The following is a 17,044-nucleotide window of genomic DNA, read 5'->3' as shown; positions in this document are numbered from 1 at the left end:
ATACAAAAAATCAAGTAAGCTGCAAGAAAAAAGGTACACACTTTAACATTTCAATTATAGATTGACTTTGAGGTTGGTACATTTACTAAGCACTTATAAGCTCTTGACTTCCAGCGCCCAGGTTCTTTAATTTGACCATCTGAAATGCTATTGATAGAAGCTGTTGTAGCACCTCCTTTATACCAAAGGAATATGATTTGTATTTTTTACTCCAATGCATGACAGAGATTTCTTCGAAATGATATTGAATTGGTAACGAGTCGTCTGGCGACTTTGTAAAATGACAGAAGAAAGAAAGAAACTTGTATTTAGCAAACACCAGATTACCCCCTATAGTTTCGTTGTCTAGAGAAAACAATAATAGAAATATTTATTACTAAAACACTGTGGTAATTATTAATATGGAAGACACTGGCAACATATCAGTACTAAATTATAATTGTTTCTTACTATAAGAAAGTCATAAAAGTATCATTTCGAAATCTTTCTTTGTCCAGTGTTTTTTTTTTTACCATAAAAATAAATCCATATACCAAAACCTCTATCCAAGGCCCATTTTCTCACCCCCTTTCTCTATCTATCCTCTTCAATAATCCCAGTCTCATTGCATGTATATAAACAATGATGGTATACATGCTTATGTTTACATTTTTGCAAATATATAGAGGATATCTATATTTTGAGATTTTATATTTGCTTTATCCAGCAAGTTGAAATGGTGTATATATTCGCAAGTCTTGCAGAACAAATATAACCATTTCAACTAGTTGGATAATTTTAAAGCAAATGTAAAATAAATCACACAATATAGATGTTCTATTTATCTCATACATTTGACCTTTGTTAAGCAGTTACTATGTCCATGCGCAATGCAATTTAGAACGTCATTTCGAAGATCAATCTATCTGTTTAAATGTAAAGTCAAACTAAAATAAACCTTGAAAAATATTTTAAGCTCTTAATAATATTTCTTAGAGCATAATCACTTGATTTAATTGAAATACTGATCAGACGACTCGAAGAATCAAGTTTGTTGACATTCAGAAAGTTGCGAATGCTCGTTAGTTTGAATTGACTCGAACGAGGAACAGCTGTTGATGATTTATAAAACAAATTGTAGCTTAATGATTTAAAATGGAAAATATTGAGTTAGGATGCTTATTGGTGGTGGAATAAAAGTCTTTAAAAACTTTATTTTCTGTGCATTCTTGTATATAAACACAACCAAAACGTTCTGTTTTCATCGCGTCGTCAGGATGTACTCCTTGATAGATTAAGTGATTAGGAGTTTTAAAAACCACATAGTGGCGCTGGAAGCAAATTGAAAGGGGGTGGTGGGCTAAACTTATCAAAAGTTTCGACAAGCAAAAAACGAAAAGTCTTTGGTTACGGTTATGTATAACCTCCCCCTAATCTCCCCCCCCCCACCCCCTCCTCCGGTTCCGGTTCTGACGCTTATGCCTAACAGTTATGTGTTTTCTTTCATATTTGTAATTTAAATCTTTGACAAAATCCATTATATTTTAATTTTTGGTAGTAGATATAATTATGTTGAAAGTACAAGCAAATTTTCGAAAATAGGTCGCTGAAGCGTTTCAGCGAGGGCTATGTCAAAATTAGTTCGGACCGGAAGTATTGATGAAGCATCGCCCGTGTGATAAAGCAAAGGTTTCTCACACGAGTAGTATAACCACACGTATGAATTAAATTTGTATATCCATATATGTGTATAGTCTTTATTACGCATAATTTTTGTTTATGTCATTATTCTCTACTATATTGAGCTTATAAAAATAGTGAAATTAGAAATTTAATAACTAATCTATGTTTTTATGAGCTTTAACATTGATTTAAATACCAACTAATGATATGCATAAATCGAACTCAAACTGGAAAATTTATAATGATAATGATACCAAGAAATAGTACATTAAATCATGATTGTCAATTAGGGACAAACGAGGACCACAATATGTAGAATAAAACAATTACCTTAATGACTATTTTTGCTCCGTAATCTCGATGACCCTGTCTAATTTTTCAAATTTATCAATTAGTATTGTTTTTTTTTTTACTATGGCCTCCTGTGATGAATTATTTCTTTCAATGTTTAATGTTCGTTGGAGTTGTGTCACATTGTGGTTATTACGACTGTTTTTATTGATGATATTTGGTTGTCTTTTACGTGACTGTTAGTATATATACCCCTGCACATTGAGCCATAAGCACACAGTATCTTATACCAAGTCCTTTTTGTTTATCAGCAAGGTAGGCCAAATTGCTTTATTTTAAATTTCATTATTGACGTATGTTAATTTTTTCTTAATACCAAATGAATCAAATGGTCCTTATTTTGAAATAAGATCAATCAATATTTCTGTTCTAGATGATCCGACTGATCTTTTTTGTGGTCCTTTTTTCTGTGGCCTTTTGCTATGGATACAAAACAAACAGTCTCTATGATAGAAACACATTGTATGGTGATCTTATTGGGAGCGAACTGTATGGAGGATCGTACGGAAAAGGTCTGATTGAAATAAGAACAAATAAAAGGAATGGTCTCTATGGTCACTTTGGTGGACCCTATGGAAATGAATTGTATGGTGATCTTATTGGGAGCGAACTGTATGGAGGATCGTACGGAAAAGGTCTGATTGAAACGAGAACAAATAGAAAGAATGTTCTGTATGGTGGACTCTATGGAAAGCAATTGTACGGCGATCTTCCTCGAAACGATCTGTTTTTGGGAGGGTACGGAAAAGTTCTGGTTGAAAACAGACTGCCAAGAAAAGGGGTGTACGGAAGAGGACTTGGCCATAGCAGGCTAGGCGAGGTAAAAAAAAAAGCTTAGTAAAAAATTCTAATAAGAAAACTATCCGATACTCATACCGGTATTTATTTCTTTTTCATTGAAAATCTTTTTGATTGATATATTTAAAATCAAGGTGTGAGGGCCCAGCTGATTTATAGTCAACGACTTTTTTTTCATTTTTAACTTGTGGTAGAGAAAAAGATTTGAAAATTATGATTTTCAAAATGTTACAATCTTTACAATCCTCTTCAATTTTTTTCTTTTAAGAGTATACGATGATTTAGCTTTGTTTACTATATTTGGTAAACTGTATATAGTTTCTGATCAAAACATGTAACCTGCCAATGTAAGAGTTATGTATGAAATACGTTGCCTCCATCTTTCAGACCGTCATATTTTAAAAGTATGAGGATCACATGACATTATATACCACATAAATGCTCTTTTAAAATCAAAACTTCTGACGCTGTGGAATATTTCTAATCTTAAAAAATATTTTTATGTTTTTAGAATATATAATACCGTTTTGTTGAGAATAATCTGCAATCAAAATGCTTCAATTGTTAATCAATTAATTATGAACTGTCCAGCCTTTTTCTTCTGTAAAGGTTACTTTTTTGGCATTTTGATAATTACATTGTTATCCGTTAAGATCATATTAGACCAGTTTGCAATCATTGATATATTATAATTTTCTGGAAAAAGAAATACTGTGATAAATAATTTTAATGTGCTTATAACTGATTTGCTTATGTTCCAACCAAAGCACTATTATTTCTAGTCAACGAAATGAAAATAATATAGTGTATACATGTACCTTAATATTACTGAACATCCTATATCGTGCAAGAACTGATATCGTGCCAATGTATTCTATAATAAATTTAAGGATGGTGCATGCATTTTACATTAATAAATCTCCTTTTTTACAGGGTTACTATTAATGGTTCCAATCTCATTTGACGTCCCAGGAAACTACATCTGTACATTGTACTTTATAACTGTCTTTGAATGATTAACACACCAAATAAATCATGGAAGGGAAAAACTCAGACTTTGTTTTATCAGTCTATTTCGTTGCTTAGTATTGAGATTTATCACACGTGTTGTTTGTGGTATTTAACCTGTATTTAATTTGAAGACCGTGTTATAGTTTTCCCGGGAATTGATATGTCAAAACATTCAAACAAAATGTATTTAAAGATGAAAGGCACGAAAATTTAAAAAATATTGATTTCGTTGCATTGAAAAGATATTTCTCTTTGGAATCATTCACTATGCAACTCAGGAGCATTGATCGATTTACTGAATTATCAACAATATGATATAATTTTCAAATTCTTTACGCAGAGATGATTCATTTGAGTTACATTTTGCTTTTACTTTAACAATCATTGACTGGTTACATTTGTATTTGTAAGCAAGGTTACCGACCCATGTAAAAAAGGATAATAGCAACCAAATGGCAAATACATGTAAATGGAAATGCACTTGAAGTATGCAAATAAACCAGAAATATTGAAGTATACATATAAAGCTGTTAAACCGATACTGGAGAATCAAACATATCTAATTTTAACAAAGAAGCAAATTGAAGATAAGAGTTGCAGCGAGCCATAGGACCAGATGCTCACTAAATATAACCCTATTCAAGTTTAGCTAAAGATTGTGCCATATGGACACGAAGTGTTTGCCGCCTTAAAGACAACAGCTGAACACTATCATTAAGATGAATACTAAAATGTTTTAGAAAATCATAGTCTAAGAATTTAGAATGTTTAGTTAATGATTGGTATTTGGCTAAGAATAAAGTGTGTGCCATGGTCATTACCCTAAGCCAAAGGGTTAACTCGTACACCAGACGACATAAAACTTTTCTTAGTTATAAGGCTAGGACAATTTTATTTTCTTTCTAATGCAACCATAGGCCCTAAATAAGCTTTGGTCAGTTGAAGCTATCTTTAGATAGCGAACATAGCTTCCATGGTGTTCCAAGATTCTTGTAGCACCAAAGCTTTTAACTCACACTCTTGTCTTATTGAGAGCATTATTGTTTCTAGTCTTACGCCATGTTGGTTTTGGCAGTATTTGTGACCACATGATTTTCGTTCTTCGCAACATTCAAGAAAGAGCATTCAAAGATTTCTCCATTATCTCGCACAATTCAAAACATTTTATCTTACCAATGTCATTACCTTCACAATGATAAACCAGACAATGCCGTACCAATACCGTAACAATTGCCTGATTTAGGAGAGGACATGTCGCCATCACATGCCGTCTTTTCCCTGCAACTTTATGATAGCTTCTATGGGAGAAACTCAAGATTGGATCCCCCATTCATCCTAGCATAACCGAATGCATGGCAAATAATTGAAGATCCAACACCTTCTGAAAGAATAAATATATATAAACACAATCAAAATAAACAAGTCAACATTTCTGTGCACACCATTATGATCAGACAACATACAAAAATCAAGTAAGCTGCAAGAAAAAAGGTACACACTTTAACATTTCAATTATAGATTGACTTTGAGGTTGGTACATTTACTAAGCACTTATAAGCTCTTGACTTCCAGCGCCCAGGTTCTTTAATTTGACCATCTGAAATGCTATTGATAGAAGCTGTTGTAGCACCTCCTTTATACCATAGGAATGTGATTTGTATTTTTTATTCCAATGCATGACAGAGATTTCTTCGAAATGGTATTGAATTGGTAACGAGTCGTCTGGCGACTTTGCAAAATGACAGAAGAAAGAAAGAAACTTGTATTTAGCAAACACCAGATTACCCCCTATAGTTTCGTTGTCTAGAGAAAACAATAATAGAAATATTTATTACTAAAACACTGTGGTAATTATTAATATGGAAGACACTGCCAACATATCAGTACTAAATTATAATTGTTTCTTACTATAAGAAAGTCATAAAAGTATCATTTCGAAATCTTTCTTTGTCCAGTGTTTTTTTTTACCATAAAAATAAATCCATATACCAAAACCTCTATCCAAGGCCCATTTTCTCACCCCCTTTCTCTATCTATCCTCTTCAATAATCCCAGTCTCATTGCATGTATATAAACAATGATGGTATACATGCTTATGTTTACATTTTTGCAAATATATAGAGGATATCTATATTTTGAGATTTTATATTTGCTTTATCCAGCAAGTTGAAATGGTGTATATATTCGCAAGTCTTGCAGAACAAATATAACCATTTCAACTGGTTGGATAATTTTAAAGCAAATGTAAAATAAATCACACAATTATAGATGTTCTATTTATCTCATACATTTGACCTTTGTTAAGCAGTTACTATGTCCATGCGCAATGCAATTTAGAACGTCATTTCGAAGATCAATCTATCTGTTTAAATGTAAAGTCAAACTAAAATAAACCTTGAAAAATATTTTCAGCTCTTAATAATATTTCTTAGAGCATAATCACTTGATTTAATTGAAATACTGATCAGACGACTCGAAGAATCAAGTTTGTTGACATTCAGAAAGTTGCGAATGCTCGTTAGTTTGAATTGACTCGAACGAGGAACAGCTGTTGATGATTTATAAAACAAATTGTAGCTTAATGATTTGAAATTGAAAATATTGAGTTAGGATGCTTACTGGTGGTGGAATAAAAGTCTTTAAAAACTTTATTTTCTGTGCATTCTTGTATATAAACACAACCAAAACGTTCTGTTTTCATCGCGTCGTCAGGATGTACTCCTTTATAGATTAAGTGATTTGGAGTTTTAAAAACCAGATAGTGGCGCTGGAAGCAAATTGAAAGGGGGTGGTGGGCTAAACTTATCAAAAGTTTCGACAAGCAAAAAACGAAAAGTCTTTGGTTACGGTTATGTATAACCTCCCCCTAAAACCCCCTCTCCTCCGGTTCCGGTTCTGACGCTTATGCCTAACAGTTATGTGTTTTCTTTCATATTTGTAATTTAAATCTTTGACAAAATCCATTATATTTTAATTTTTGGTAGTAGATACAATTATGTTGAAAGTACTTGCAAATCTTCGAAAATAGGTCGCTGAAGCGTTTAAGCGAGGGCTATGTCAAAATTAGTTCGGACCGGAAGTATTGATGAAGCATCGCCCGTGTGATAAAGCAAAGGTTTCTCACACGAGTAGTATAACCACACGTATGAATTAAATTTGTATATCCATATATGTGTATAGTCTTTATTACGCATAATTTTTGTTTATGTAATTATTCTCTACTTTATTGAGCTTATAAAAATAGTAAAATTAGAAATTAAATAACTAATCTATGTTTTTATGAGCTTTAACATTGATTTAAATATCAACTAATGACATGCATATGTCGAACTCAAACTGGAAAATTTATAATGATAATGATACCAAGAAATAGTACATTAAATCATGATTGTCAATTAGGGACGACGAGGACCACAATATGTAGAATAAATCAATTACCTTAATGACTGTTTTTTGCTCCGTAATCTCGATGACCCTGTCTTATTTTTCAAATTTATAAATTCGTATTGCTTTTTTTTTTTTTACTATGGCCTCCTGTGATGAATTATTTCTTTCAATGTTTAATGTTCGTAGGAGTTGTGTCACATTGTGGTTATTACGACTGTTTTTATTGATGATATTTGGTTGTCTTTTACGTGAATGTTAGTATATATACCCCTGCACATTGAGCTTTAAACACACAGGATCTTTACCAAATCCTTTTTGTTTATCAGCAAGGTAGGCCAAATTGCTTTATTTTAAATTTCATTATTGACGTATGTTAATTTTTTCTTAATACCAAATGAATCAAATAGTCCTAATTTTGAAATAAGATCAATCAATATTTCTGTTCTAGATGATCCGACTGATCTTTTTTGTGGTCCTTTTTTCTGTGGCCTTTTGCTATGGATACAAAACAAACAGTCTCTATGGTAGAAACACATTGTATGGTGATCTCATTGGGAGCGGCGAACTGTATGGTAGATTGTACGGAAAAGGTCTGATTGGAACAAGAATAAATGAAAAGAATGTTCTATATGGTGGACCCTATGGAAAGGAATTGTATGGTGATCTTATTGGGAGCGAACTGTATAGAGGATCGTACGGAAAAGGTGTGATTGAAACAGGAACAAATAGAAAGAATGTTCTGTATGGTGGACTCTATGGAAAGGAATTGTATGGTGTTCTTCCTCGAAACGATCTGTTTTTGGGAGGGTACGGAAAAGTTCTGGTTGAAAACAGACTGCCGAGAAAAAGGGTGTACGGCTGACTTTACGGAAAAGGACTTGGCCATAACAGGCTAGGCAAGGTAAAAACAGCTTAGTAAAAAATCTAATAAGAAAATTATCCGATACTTCAGGTATTTTCTTACTTTTTCATTGGAAATCTTTTTGATTGATAAATTTAAAATCAAGGTATTGAGGGCCCAGTTGGCTTAAAGACGACGACTGATTTTTTTTTCTCATTTTAAGCTAATGGTGGAGAAAAAGTTTTGAAAAGTATGATTTTCAAAATATTACAATCTTTACAATCCTCTTCAAAGGACCAAGTGCGTTTGGGGTCAATTTCGGCCCCATGTCCAACTTAGATAATGTTCCTCAAAATACTTTTACAGAGGGTATATTTTCATAAAATCACCAATTTATAACTGTTTAAAGCTTTGTTTATGTTTTACTGAAAGGTAAATGCAGTATACTTTGCGATAACGTAGCATCATTTTGACGTTGCTCTATGCAACGTCATGAGCAAGAAGACTACGTCAGATTTTCAAATAATTCATTTTTTCATGTTATTTTTTATATTAAATATTTACATTTTTCAGTGTCGTTGCCTGTGATAACACTGCGTATCTATTTTTTACTATTCAGCCCAATAAATTCAAATAACATATAATTGAGGCGCATGCGGGGTTTCCTTATTTATATTCAGATATTTAATTGTTTAATTGCTTAAAATTATATAAATGTTATTAAAACCGATTTGGTTGACTTTTATCGATGGCGTCGCGTTCAATTCTAACAGCTACTTCGTGCATAAAAAATACCCGCGCCTTAACCACAAACTTTTTTATCGGTGGATTCTGCTTAATGCTTGGTTGGCTGCTGGTTCAGACTAAATTATGCACGACAAATTATCAGAGAATGAAAAATTCACCGGGTTACTCGTGTCCGTCGAACTGGGGTATTTTTCGAAAGTGTACATACTTGTGACAAAACATACATACGGTACATATGGCTGAAGCTCTACGAAGAAAATATGGGGAGGTAAATATAAAGCTACAGTGCATATGATACTTACGAAAAAAATTGCAATTTACAGCACAAAAAATACGCTGGTTTTAAAAAGATTAACATAATCACATTTTGTGCAAATAATTTATTTTAAAAATTATTCAGTTACATGTAGTTCTTCTGTTAATAATTGTAGCTTTACTTGCCCCAAAGTTTCTCCTATTAAACAACCTTAGGCTTACTCGGAAAGCGGATCAAAAACCGTCGTTTTTATGCGTAAACAAACCAGTGAAACCACGCAACCGTATTGAGCTGGTGATCGATGGTGCAGAAACAAGTAAAAATAAAAAATCTGAGGTAAGTTGTTTGGGGATACTTTCGTATATATATTTACACCGAATATGGAAGGGCAACGGAAGAAGAAACGAATCGGACACTTTCCTAGTGAATACGCATATGTACATGTACATACCCCATCCAAATAATATTGCTGATACAGTGTGACCCCCTCCATAATATTGCTGATTTCTACAGAGTACTGTATTAAACATATTCTAATGCTTGTGCCCTCTAAATGAAACAATTGTTTTTATTTGTTTGTGAAGGGGTTTTTGCTTAGTTGCCCCCCCCCCCCTTCGAAAATAATTAAAGAAAAGTAAAGTTATGCCCTTCCCCCAATCTAAAATTATTTTCTTCAGGCGTAAAAAATATTAGGATCGTCCGCTAATTATAAGCGACTCTTGTTGAGGATCATGTTGAATACATATGTACGATTTTTATTCACATAATTTTCTTAATTTTCAAACATTTTTATCATTTCTCAATGAAAAACTTTTGTCTACGATAAAATGAAAAAAAAATGTTTTATTTAAATTTTTAGTCACAAATATTAATCAAACTTTCTATTTGAACTTACCTATATCATAAGACATTATATAAACTATATGTCTATATTAAACGTACACACAATACACTGAAAAAGAAGAATATTGGATTCCCCCTTCATTATACATATTTTCATGTATCAAAATTTCGATCGTTATTCTTTAAAATCATACAGTACATAATATGATGACTATGAAAGCAGCAAGTGGCCATTAGAAAAGTAAACGTTCACATATTGACAAGCATGTTATTGAATTCAACTTTTGATAATTATGATATGTACTACAAATCAGATATCATTTAAGAGAGTCGATTTAAAGAATTAAAAAACAACAACAAATGAAAACTACCTTTCAAAAAAATTACCCTATCTACAATTCAATTGATACATATCAGTGATTTCATTTGACAACTTCCGTTTAATTTACTCTTCAACTAGATCTTCGTCTGACTCAGACTCGTCTACTGGTTCCGGCAAAACTGAAGCGTCATCAACGAATCGTCCCCAGTCTTGGACAGATTTAAACGATCCTTTGTAGTTACGGAGTCCTATATACCAAATAACTGCCGCGACGTGCGCACAAACCCCTACCACTCGGGCCCCAGCTTTGCACTGACAGTACCAACCCGTTATACTTGATTCATCAAAACGAATCCAAAGCAGATATGATTTCGCAGAGACATGTCTACTCTGAATTTTGATTCTCAGCAGATTCGGGTCCTCTTTGTGTATCAAGATATTGCTTCCATCTTGAAAATGTTCCGCCGCATAACTGCTAGCAAGTTTAAGCTGATACACTCCACACGTTATGTTGCGAATATCATCTTCATCCAAATGTGGGAAGCCCAAGGAATCGAGATCTTCAGGATTTCTCCACATGGCTACTCGTGAGTGCAGTTTCCTGGCTTCGACTTCCTCCTTAAGGTGGTTCACTTGTTTCGCAAGGAACTGCATTTTGGCTGCAACAGCCATATCGGCATCTCTGTCACCTGCATGAAGTTATTAATATCATTAATACATGTATTAATAAACGTTTGATATTTATTTCAGTGATTAAAAATATCTATCATGCAATCTTTTAAAATCTTATGTATGTATTACATATACGAACCCGAAGAAAGTGGTGAGTAGTATTTGTTTGATATGCTACAAACAATTTTGACGTAGTCACCAATAAATGGTATTTGGCTAGTGGGTAGAATACAGTCAAGCAGTTTCCATCGTTTTATTCTAGCGTTTGCCGATTCAACAACCCATCGAATCTAAAAATAAGTAGGAAACGTATTAGTACATGTACTTAAGATATGACTGTAAATTGGTTTTCATAGTTATTGCATCAATCTCAGTATACCTTTGTTACAAGTCGACTTGTATTTGCATCTGGAGTAGACACCTGCTTCTCCCCCTTTTTCATGAAAGCTGGCATGATAGCCTGAATGCCAAGTTCTTCCAGGTATGCAACAGAATCCCTGAAACCCCTATCAATAATGAAGATATCGTCTTCCTCAACCCACTTCAATACATCCTCCCTGTTTGATTTCATGATGTGCTGAAGGATGGCTGCATCGTTGTTTCTTGCGAGATAGGGTCCAATTACAGAGATGTAATAACCGCTTGTAGATACAATCACCATCGGCTTTACGAGTGGTCGGCCTTTATGCAAACTGTAGGATTTTCTTTGGAAAGTGAAGTTGGAGCTCTTTTGAATGTATATATAGGTACCATCCAGCACTAGTAGGGCTTGACTTCCGGTTCCACCAAACAATGATTCAGCTAATGGTCGTGTATGATGTTGAATAATACTTTCTCTTGATATGTGTTGAAAACCAAGGTTCTGGGGAACAAAGTTTTCCATTAATGCCCTCCGCACTGTATGAATAGCCCGACGGATGCTTGCTTTGGAGACGTTGAAAATGGTTGACAGGATACTGTTGCAAAGGCCGGACTTCATCTTCACAAGAAAAATCCCCAGGCTATTCCTAGCGCTGCGTACAGATGTATTCTTAACACTGTCGCTGATATAAGACAACAGGTCGTTAAAGGAATTCTTGCTAAGACCGGTAAGAGTTGTGTACTGTTGATCACTGAAAGCATTTTCTCGGTCAAAATCAATTCGAGATGTATCATATCTCAAAGCAGTTTCTCGCAAATACAGTAAAATGTCGACGATGGAGCTCCTGTTTAAGCTTGATGTTTGTGAGAAAACGGGAATCTGTTTCAGAGCATCTGAGGTAAACCTGCCATCCGGAATATGTTTACTACAGCACCTTGAACCGTATGGAATAAGGATTTTCTGATGCAGAAAAACAGAGTTTCTCTCACTAGTTGGCACAACAATTAGTTTGGGTCCGGGTCGTTTGCAAATGAAACAACGGGCATGGCTGGTGGCGGACGAAGGTAGCGGAAGGGTGACAGAGGGTGGACTCCTGGCGTATCTGGAGGAGCTTCCTTGTTGTTGTGGTGAAAATAACGTATCCTTTGGCGCTGTGTCTTTTTTCTCTATGTGTTTCTTAAGCTTTACATGGCATTTAATCCGACATGCAGTGCAAAGTACATCTTCATCAGACGGATCGGACACACACATTTTCTGCACCAATTGTTTCAGTTCTGCTGTCAGTGTTCGTCTCTCAGTTGGTTTTGTTCGCTTCCTGCATAGAATACACGGGAATTCCCGTTTTCCTGTGCCTGGCATCTGTTTGAATGAGAACAATCGTTATTACATCGATTGCCAGTTATATGCAATTTTATTCACGACATTTACCACAAAAATAAAAAAATTATGCAATTTATTTTATTGTGAACCTAATTTATAATTCCCCATATTTTCTGTCTTGAAAATTCTGACACACTGTATATTTAAGGACATTTCTACACTCTTAAATATCATCAATATTTATTTCTATCCCGAAAGTTAGCACTCTCTTGTTCATTAGTTTTCCTTCAGCAGTAAAACAAACTAAACTAAAACGAAGAGTGTCAGTGACAGTGATTTAAACCACAATTTGCTATCAATAATGAGTTCATTGTACGATTGAAAAATGTAGTGAATGAAAATAATTTTGCCGTAAACGAGATCTGATAAAATTGTGTTCGTTATAAATGTGCTCTACTGTAACTGTATTTTTATTTTCGAAAATTGCTATTTTCCACTATGTGTTCAGTTATTGGGGGGAATACACAATGGATGCCATCATGGGACCTACATTTTTTCTCCAGTGATGTTTTAGCGCTCTCTCTCTCTCTCTCTCTCTCTCTCTCTCTCTCTCTCTCTCTCTCTGTAATGTTGTAACTATCCTCCCAAATGTTTACGGACCAAAGTCAGGGAGGCATAAACACCCCAAGTATTTTTGATGCATCACAATTTAATTTTAGCATCTCTTGAATTATAAGCGACACCTCAATTAATAGGCAAACATATTTATTTTCTTTTTCCGTAATAGGTGAATTGTATACAGGTCGGATAAATGAGAAAAATATTTTTGTTATTCAGTAATTGAAAATACGCAATTTATATTTGAATCATTGTGAATGTTTATGACCAAATGAATTCCACGAAGATGAATGAGCGTGCAGCCCAAATCATGCATATACAATTTTCTTTTGAAAACAAACTTATGAGCTATTAAAGGTGTATTTACTGGTTATACAGACAATTGGAACTTGTTTCACAAAAACGTCACTCCATTGAGAACGAACCTATTAGTTGTCATCGTATAATGGCTGCCTTTACATTCAACATTTTAACTGATCGTATGGTTTTCTTACACAATTATGTTTGTTGAATTAAACAATGTCAAATGCTAAACACAATGTACCGAGTAAAATTTTTGGGAGCTGAATTATATGTAGTTTACTGATTTTTTTTTAAATTGTGCTTTACACACTTAAAGAAAATCCGGATGACACGTAACATTTCCTTATAAAATCGCTTCGTGTTGTCTTTAGAACAATAAGATATTCAAACAAAGACCAATTCTGACCAATTATTTATATCTTGTGTAGTATCTGCTTCCTGTGTATAGTGATGAGTAGCGTTCACGACCGCATATGTGGGTAGACTTCCAGCCCCGGAGGCTTTCACACCTCTTAAAATTAAGTCCTGTCCGCACCAGAGATTTCCCACCCGGTAAAAATGTTCAGCCTTTAAAATGATTTTTGATTTTTTTCTTCATTTACTGAAACCAGTATATTGGTATATTGTATCATAGCAAACAAGATAATATCTCTCTCTCTCTCTCTCTCTCTCTCTCTCTCTCTCTCTCTCTCTCTCTCTCTCTCTCTCTCTCTCTCTCGGAACCCCCCCCCTTTATCTGGGACATATAAATTTTTTTGAAAACTTGTAATGCCTATTTAAAGGCAATTGTCCCCATTTATAATATAAATACTGTAATTATTTCAAATAAATACTTTTAAAATTGCTAATTGAAAGATTTTTTTACAACGCACCGTAATTTACATGTACATGTATTTCTTATATGAAAAACCCTAACGATTTTTTTTATCGAAAAAGGTACTCCCCATCAGCATCCGGTGCTCACATCTATGAGTAAACATGTGGAATTTTTAAAAAAAAATTAACTAAGCTGTGTCGCTAGAAACACAGATTTATAATAACATCTACAATGTATTGTCAACTCTATTTTTTAAAAAAATCGATTACAGTTAATTTTATGCAAGTTAGGCTATTTTTCTGGAATGCTAGCTATACCGTACCTTCATACCCACATGAAACACAAAAGAAAGCCCTTTTTTGTTTTGTTTCCAAGAATCGTTCAGAATTTAAACATCAAAGACATATTTTTTTTTTTTACCAAAAATTCATTTTTATAATAGCTTTTCGTAATAAGTCTGAATTATTTTTCGTTTCTTAGTGTTCAAAAGGCTTTGTTTATTGATAAATAATGTATTTTGCACGTATTAATTTTCATCAATTGGAACCCCCCCCCCCCTTTTCAAAATTGCTGGATCCGCCTCTGATACCAATACAATACAGTCAGAAAGTGATATACATGTACATGTAATCTCTCTCTCTCTCCTCTCTCTCTCTCTCTCTCTCTCTCCCTCTCTCTCTCTCTCTGTTCGTTATCTTCATATTGCTTTTTAAGAAGAATACTTTGTATGGATAATATTGTGATCGTTTTCTTTTTTGTGAAAATAAGTCTATAATTCACGAATACCTCTAAATGAATTAATGCCAAAAATCTCAAATTGTATAAAAAAATTAAAGTTCTGCAATTTAACAACAGAGTGGACAGAGTGCAACTTGGATCGTACGTTCTGAGTATTATTGTATCGAAATGACAATAATTAGACTAACAGAGATATAAAATCTTATATGTGCTGCGGAAATTAAAGCTGTAAGATATATCTAATATGTTCCTTAGTTAAAATACCCACCAGGCAATAAAGGTAATAAAGTTGATGAAAGATTAAAAAACAAAGAAAATGTAAAATCTAAAACTACATGTATTTACCGGTAACTTTTATTTTTTGCAGGACTTTTTAAATCTTCAAAACAAAGATTAAGTACGAAATTCGAAATGAACTGCATAAAAATGAATGACCCAATTCACAAAGTAAAATAAAATATCACCTTCGTAATAAAGTATTTATAATTATGTCACATAGTCCGATAAATTGTATACTTCTTCATGTTGTCATTTGTAAGGTTATATTTTATTACACACACCTGTCTTTCTCAGGAGTTATTTTGGATTACATGTACATCAACCGTTATTGTTTATCGTTTCCTTGCGCTACATAGAAAACTATACTTCCAAATTCTTATTTCGTTTATAATTAATTATCTAAAAGTATTATTCGATCCAATATATGTGTCCGAAAAAAGTGAATCACGTTACATGGACTTGGGTGATTTAATGGATTTTTTTTTTTGAGGTGGACAATTGATGGCAATCAGCTATATATAGACTACTTAAATTTTCGGGAATTCCATTTATATATATATATATATATATATATATATATATATATATATATATATATATATATATATATATATATATATATATATATATATATATATATATATATATATATATATATTATAGAGAGACATTGTTACTCCATTATCATATGACTCGAGTGTCAATAAATAATGTAAAAGCATTGTGACGTCACTTTTGGAAAATGACGTCTATATTCACCGAGACATAAAGACTATATGGCCAGTATCTGATAATTAAAGGAATGTAATGCATTAATATTTTTGGCCTACAGTGCAAAATACTTGAATTCCTGTGCGTATTACATGTACATGAGCATGTTAGCCCTATAATGTTTCAGATTTGTATTGATATATAACGTTATACTATTAATTATTTCTATGAGACTATTGTGATCGTGCCACTTTTCTCTTTGAGAATGACTATAATAAATTATACAGTGTGTAATGTTCAATATAATATTAAAATAAAGATAAACATTTTATTTACCTTCACTTCTTCTAAACTGATTCTTCACCCGTCTCGTCTCATTGATCTTGGTCGTGCGTAACGTTACCTGTACAATACACGCACCTTGGTCCGCTGTCGCTTAGATACGGCAACGCGGAAGTAAAATGATATGGCTAATACAAGGAAAGACGTGTGAAATATCATGTTATTCGTAACAGACCCGCTCTTCATATTAGTAGTGTGATGACTTTCTCATTCATTGGGTTTATTCATCGATACTTAACAATAAGAGTATAGTATTTTGACTTTAATGCACAAACTTAATGTTTATATAACAACACATTCATATGCATGTGTATTTCCATGACGTAAAAATGAACATATTTAAAAATAAAACTAGGTCCGCGCAATATCACCATCGTAATTTTTTGCATGCAAAGAGCTTATATAACGATCTCTCATGTGTAAAAGTTTTAGAGTGGTGATATCATGCGGACCTATTCAATTATGCTTATAAGTCTTTAAATTTTGTTGATTTTTCCGGAAATACGCGTTCCGTGCATACTTTGACTTGTAAAAAATAGCACATACGTAACGCATTCAATAAATTTTGCTTATTTTTTTAAGAAGCATATGTTCAGCTTTTATTTTCAATGTATAGTTTTGATTCAATGTGTACTTCATTTTTATTAAATTTATGGGGCCAAATG

General features: G+C 33.3%; 1 protein-coding gene across 1 annotated transcript; it reads right to left on the bottom strand.

Moving 5' to 3' along the window:
- Positions 1-9,216: 9,216 nt before the first annotated feature.
- On the bottom strand, positions 9,217-17,044 carry LOC136276541 (uncharacterized). The gene is made up of 4 exons (XM_066088815.1): positions 16,374-17,044; positions 11,270-12,610; positions 11,030-11,180; positions 9,217-10,907 (listed from the first exon to the last, which is right to left on the bottom strand). The coding sequence occupies exons 2-4, from the start codon at positions 12,608-12,610 to the stop codon at positions 10,342-10,344; spliced, it is 2,058 nt and encodes a 685-aa protein (XP_065944887.1). The 5' UTR covers positions 16,374-17,044; the 3' UTR covers positions 9,217-10,341.

This window comes from Magallana gigas, chromosome 6 (genome assembly GCF_963853765.1).
Source record: "Magallana gigas chromosome 6, xbMagGiga1.1, whole genome shotgun sequence".
Taxonomy (NCBI): Eukaryota; Metazoa; Mollusca; class Bivalvia; order Ostreida; family Ostreidae; genus Magallana; species Magallana gigas.
This window is presented reverse-complemented; position numbering and strand designations above follow the sequence as displayed.

Bases quoted from the DNA above. Each gene is read 5' to 3' on its own strand.
- LOC136276541 (XM_066088815.1), bottom strand. From the start codon at position 12,610: ATGCCAGGCACAGGAAAACGGGAATTCCCGTGTATTCTATGCAGGAAG. The intron at 11,181-11,269 runs GTATACTGAGAT...ACTTATTTTTAG, and splicing joins CAAGTCGACTTGTAACAAAG to ATTCGATGGGTTGTTGAATC. The intron at 10,908-11,029 runs GTTCGTATATGT...AACTTCATGCAG, and splicing joins CTACTCACCACTTTCTTCGG to GTGACAGAGATGCCGATATG.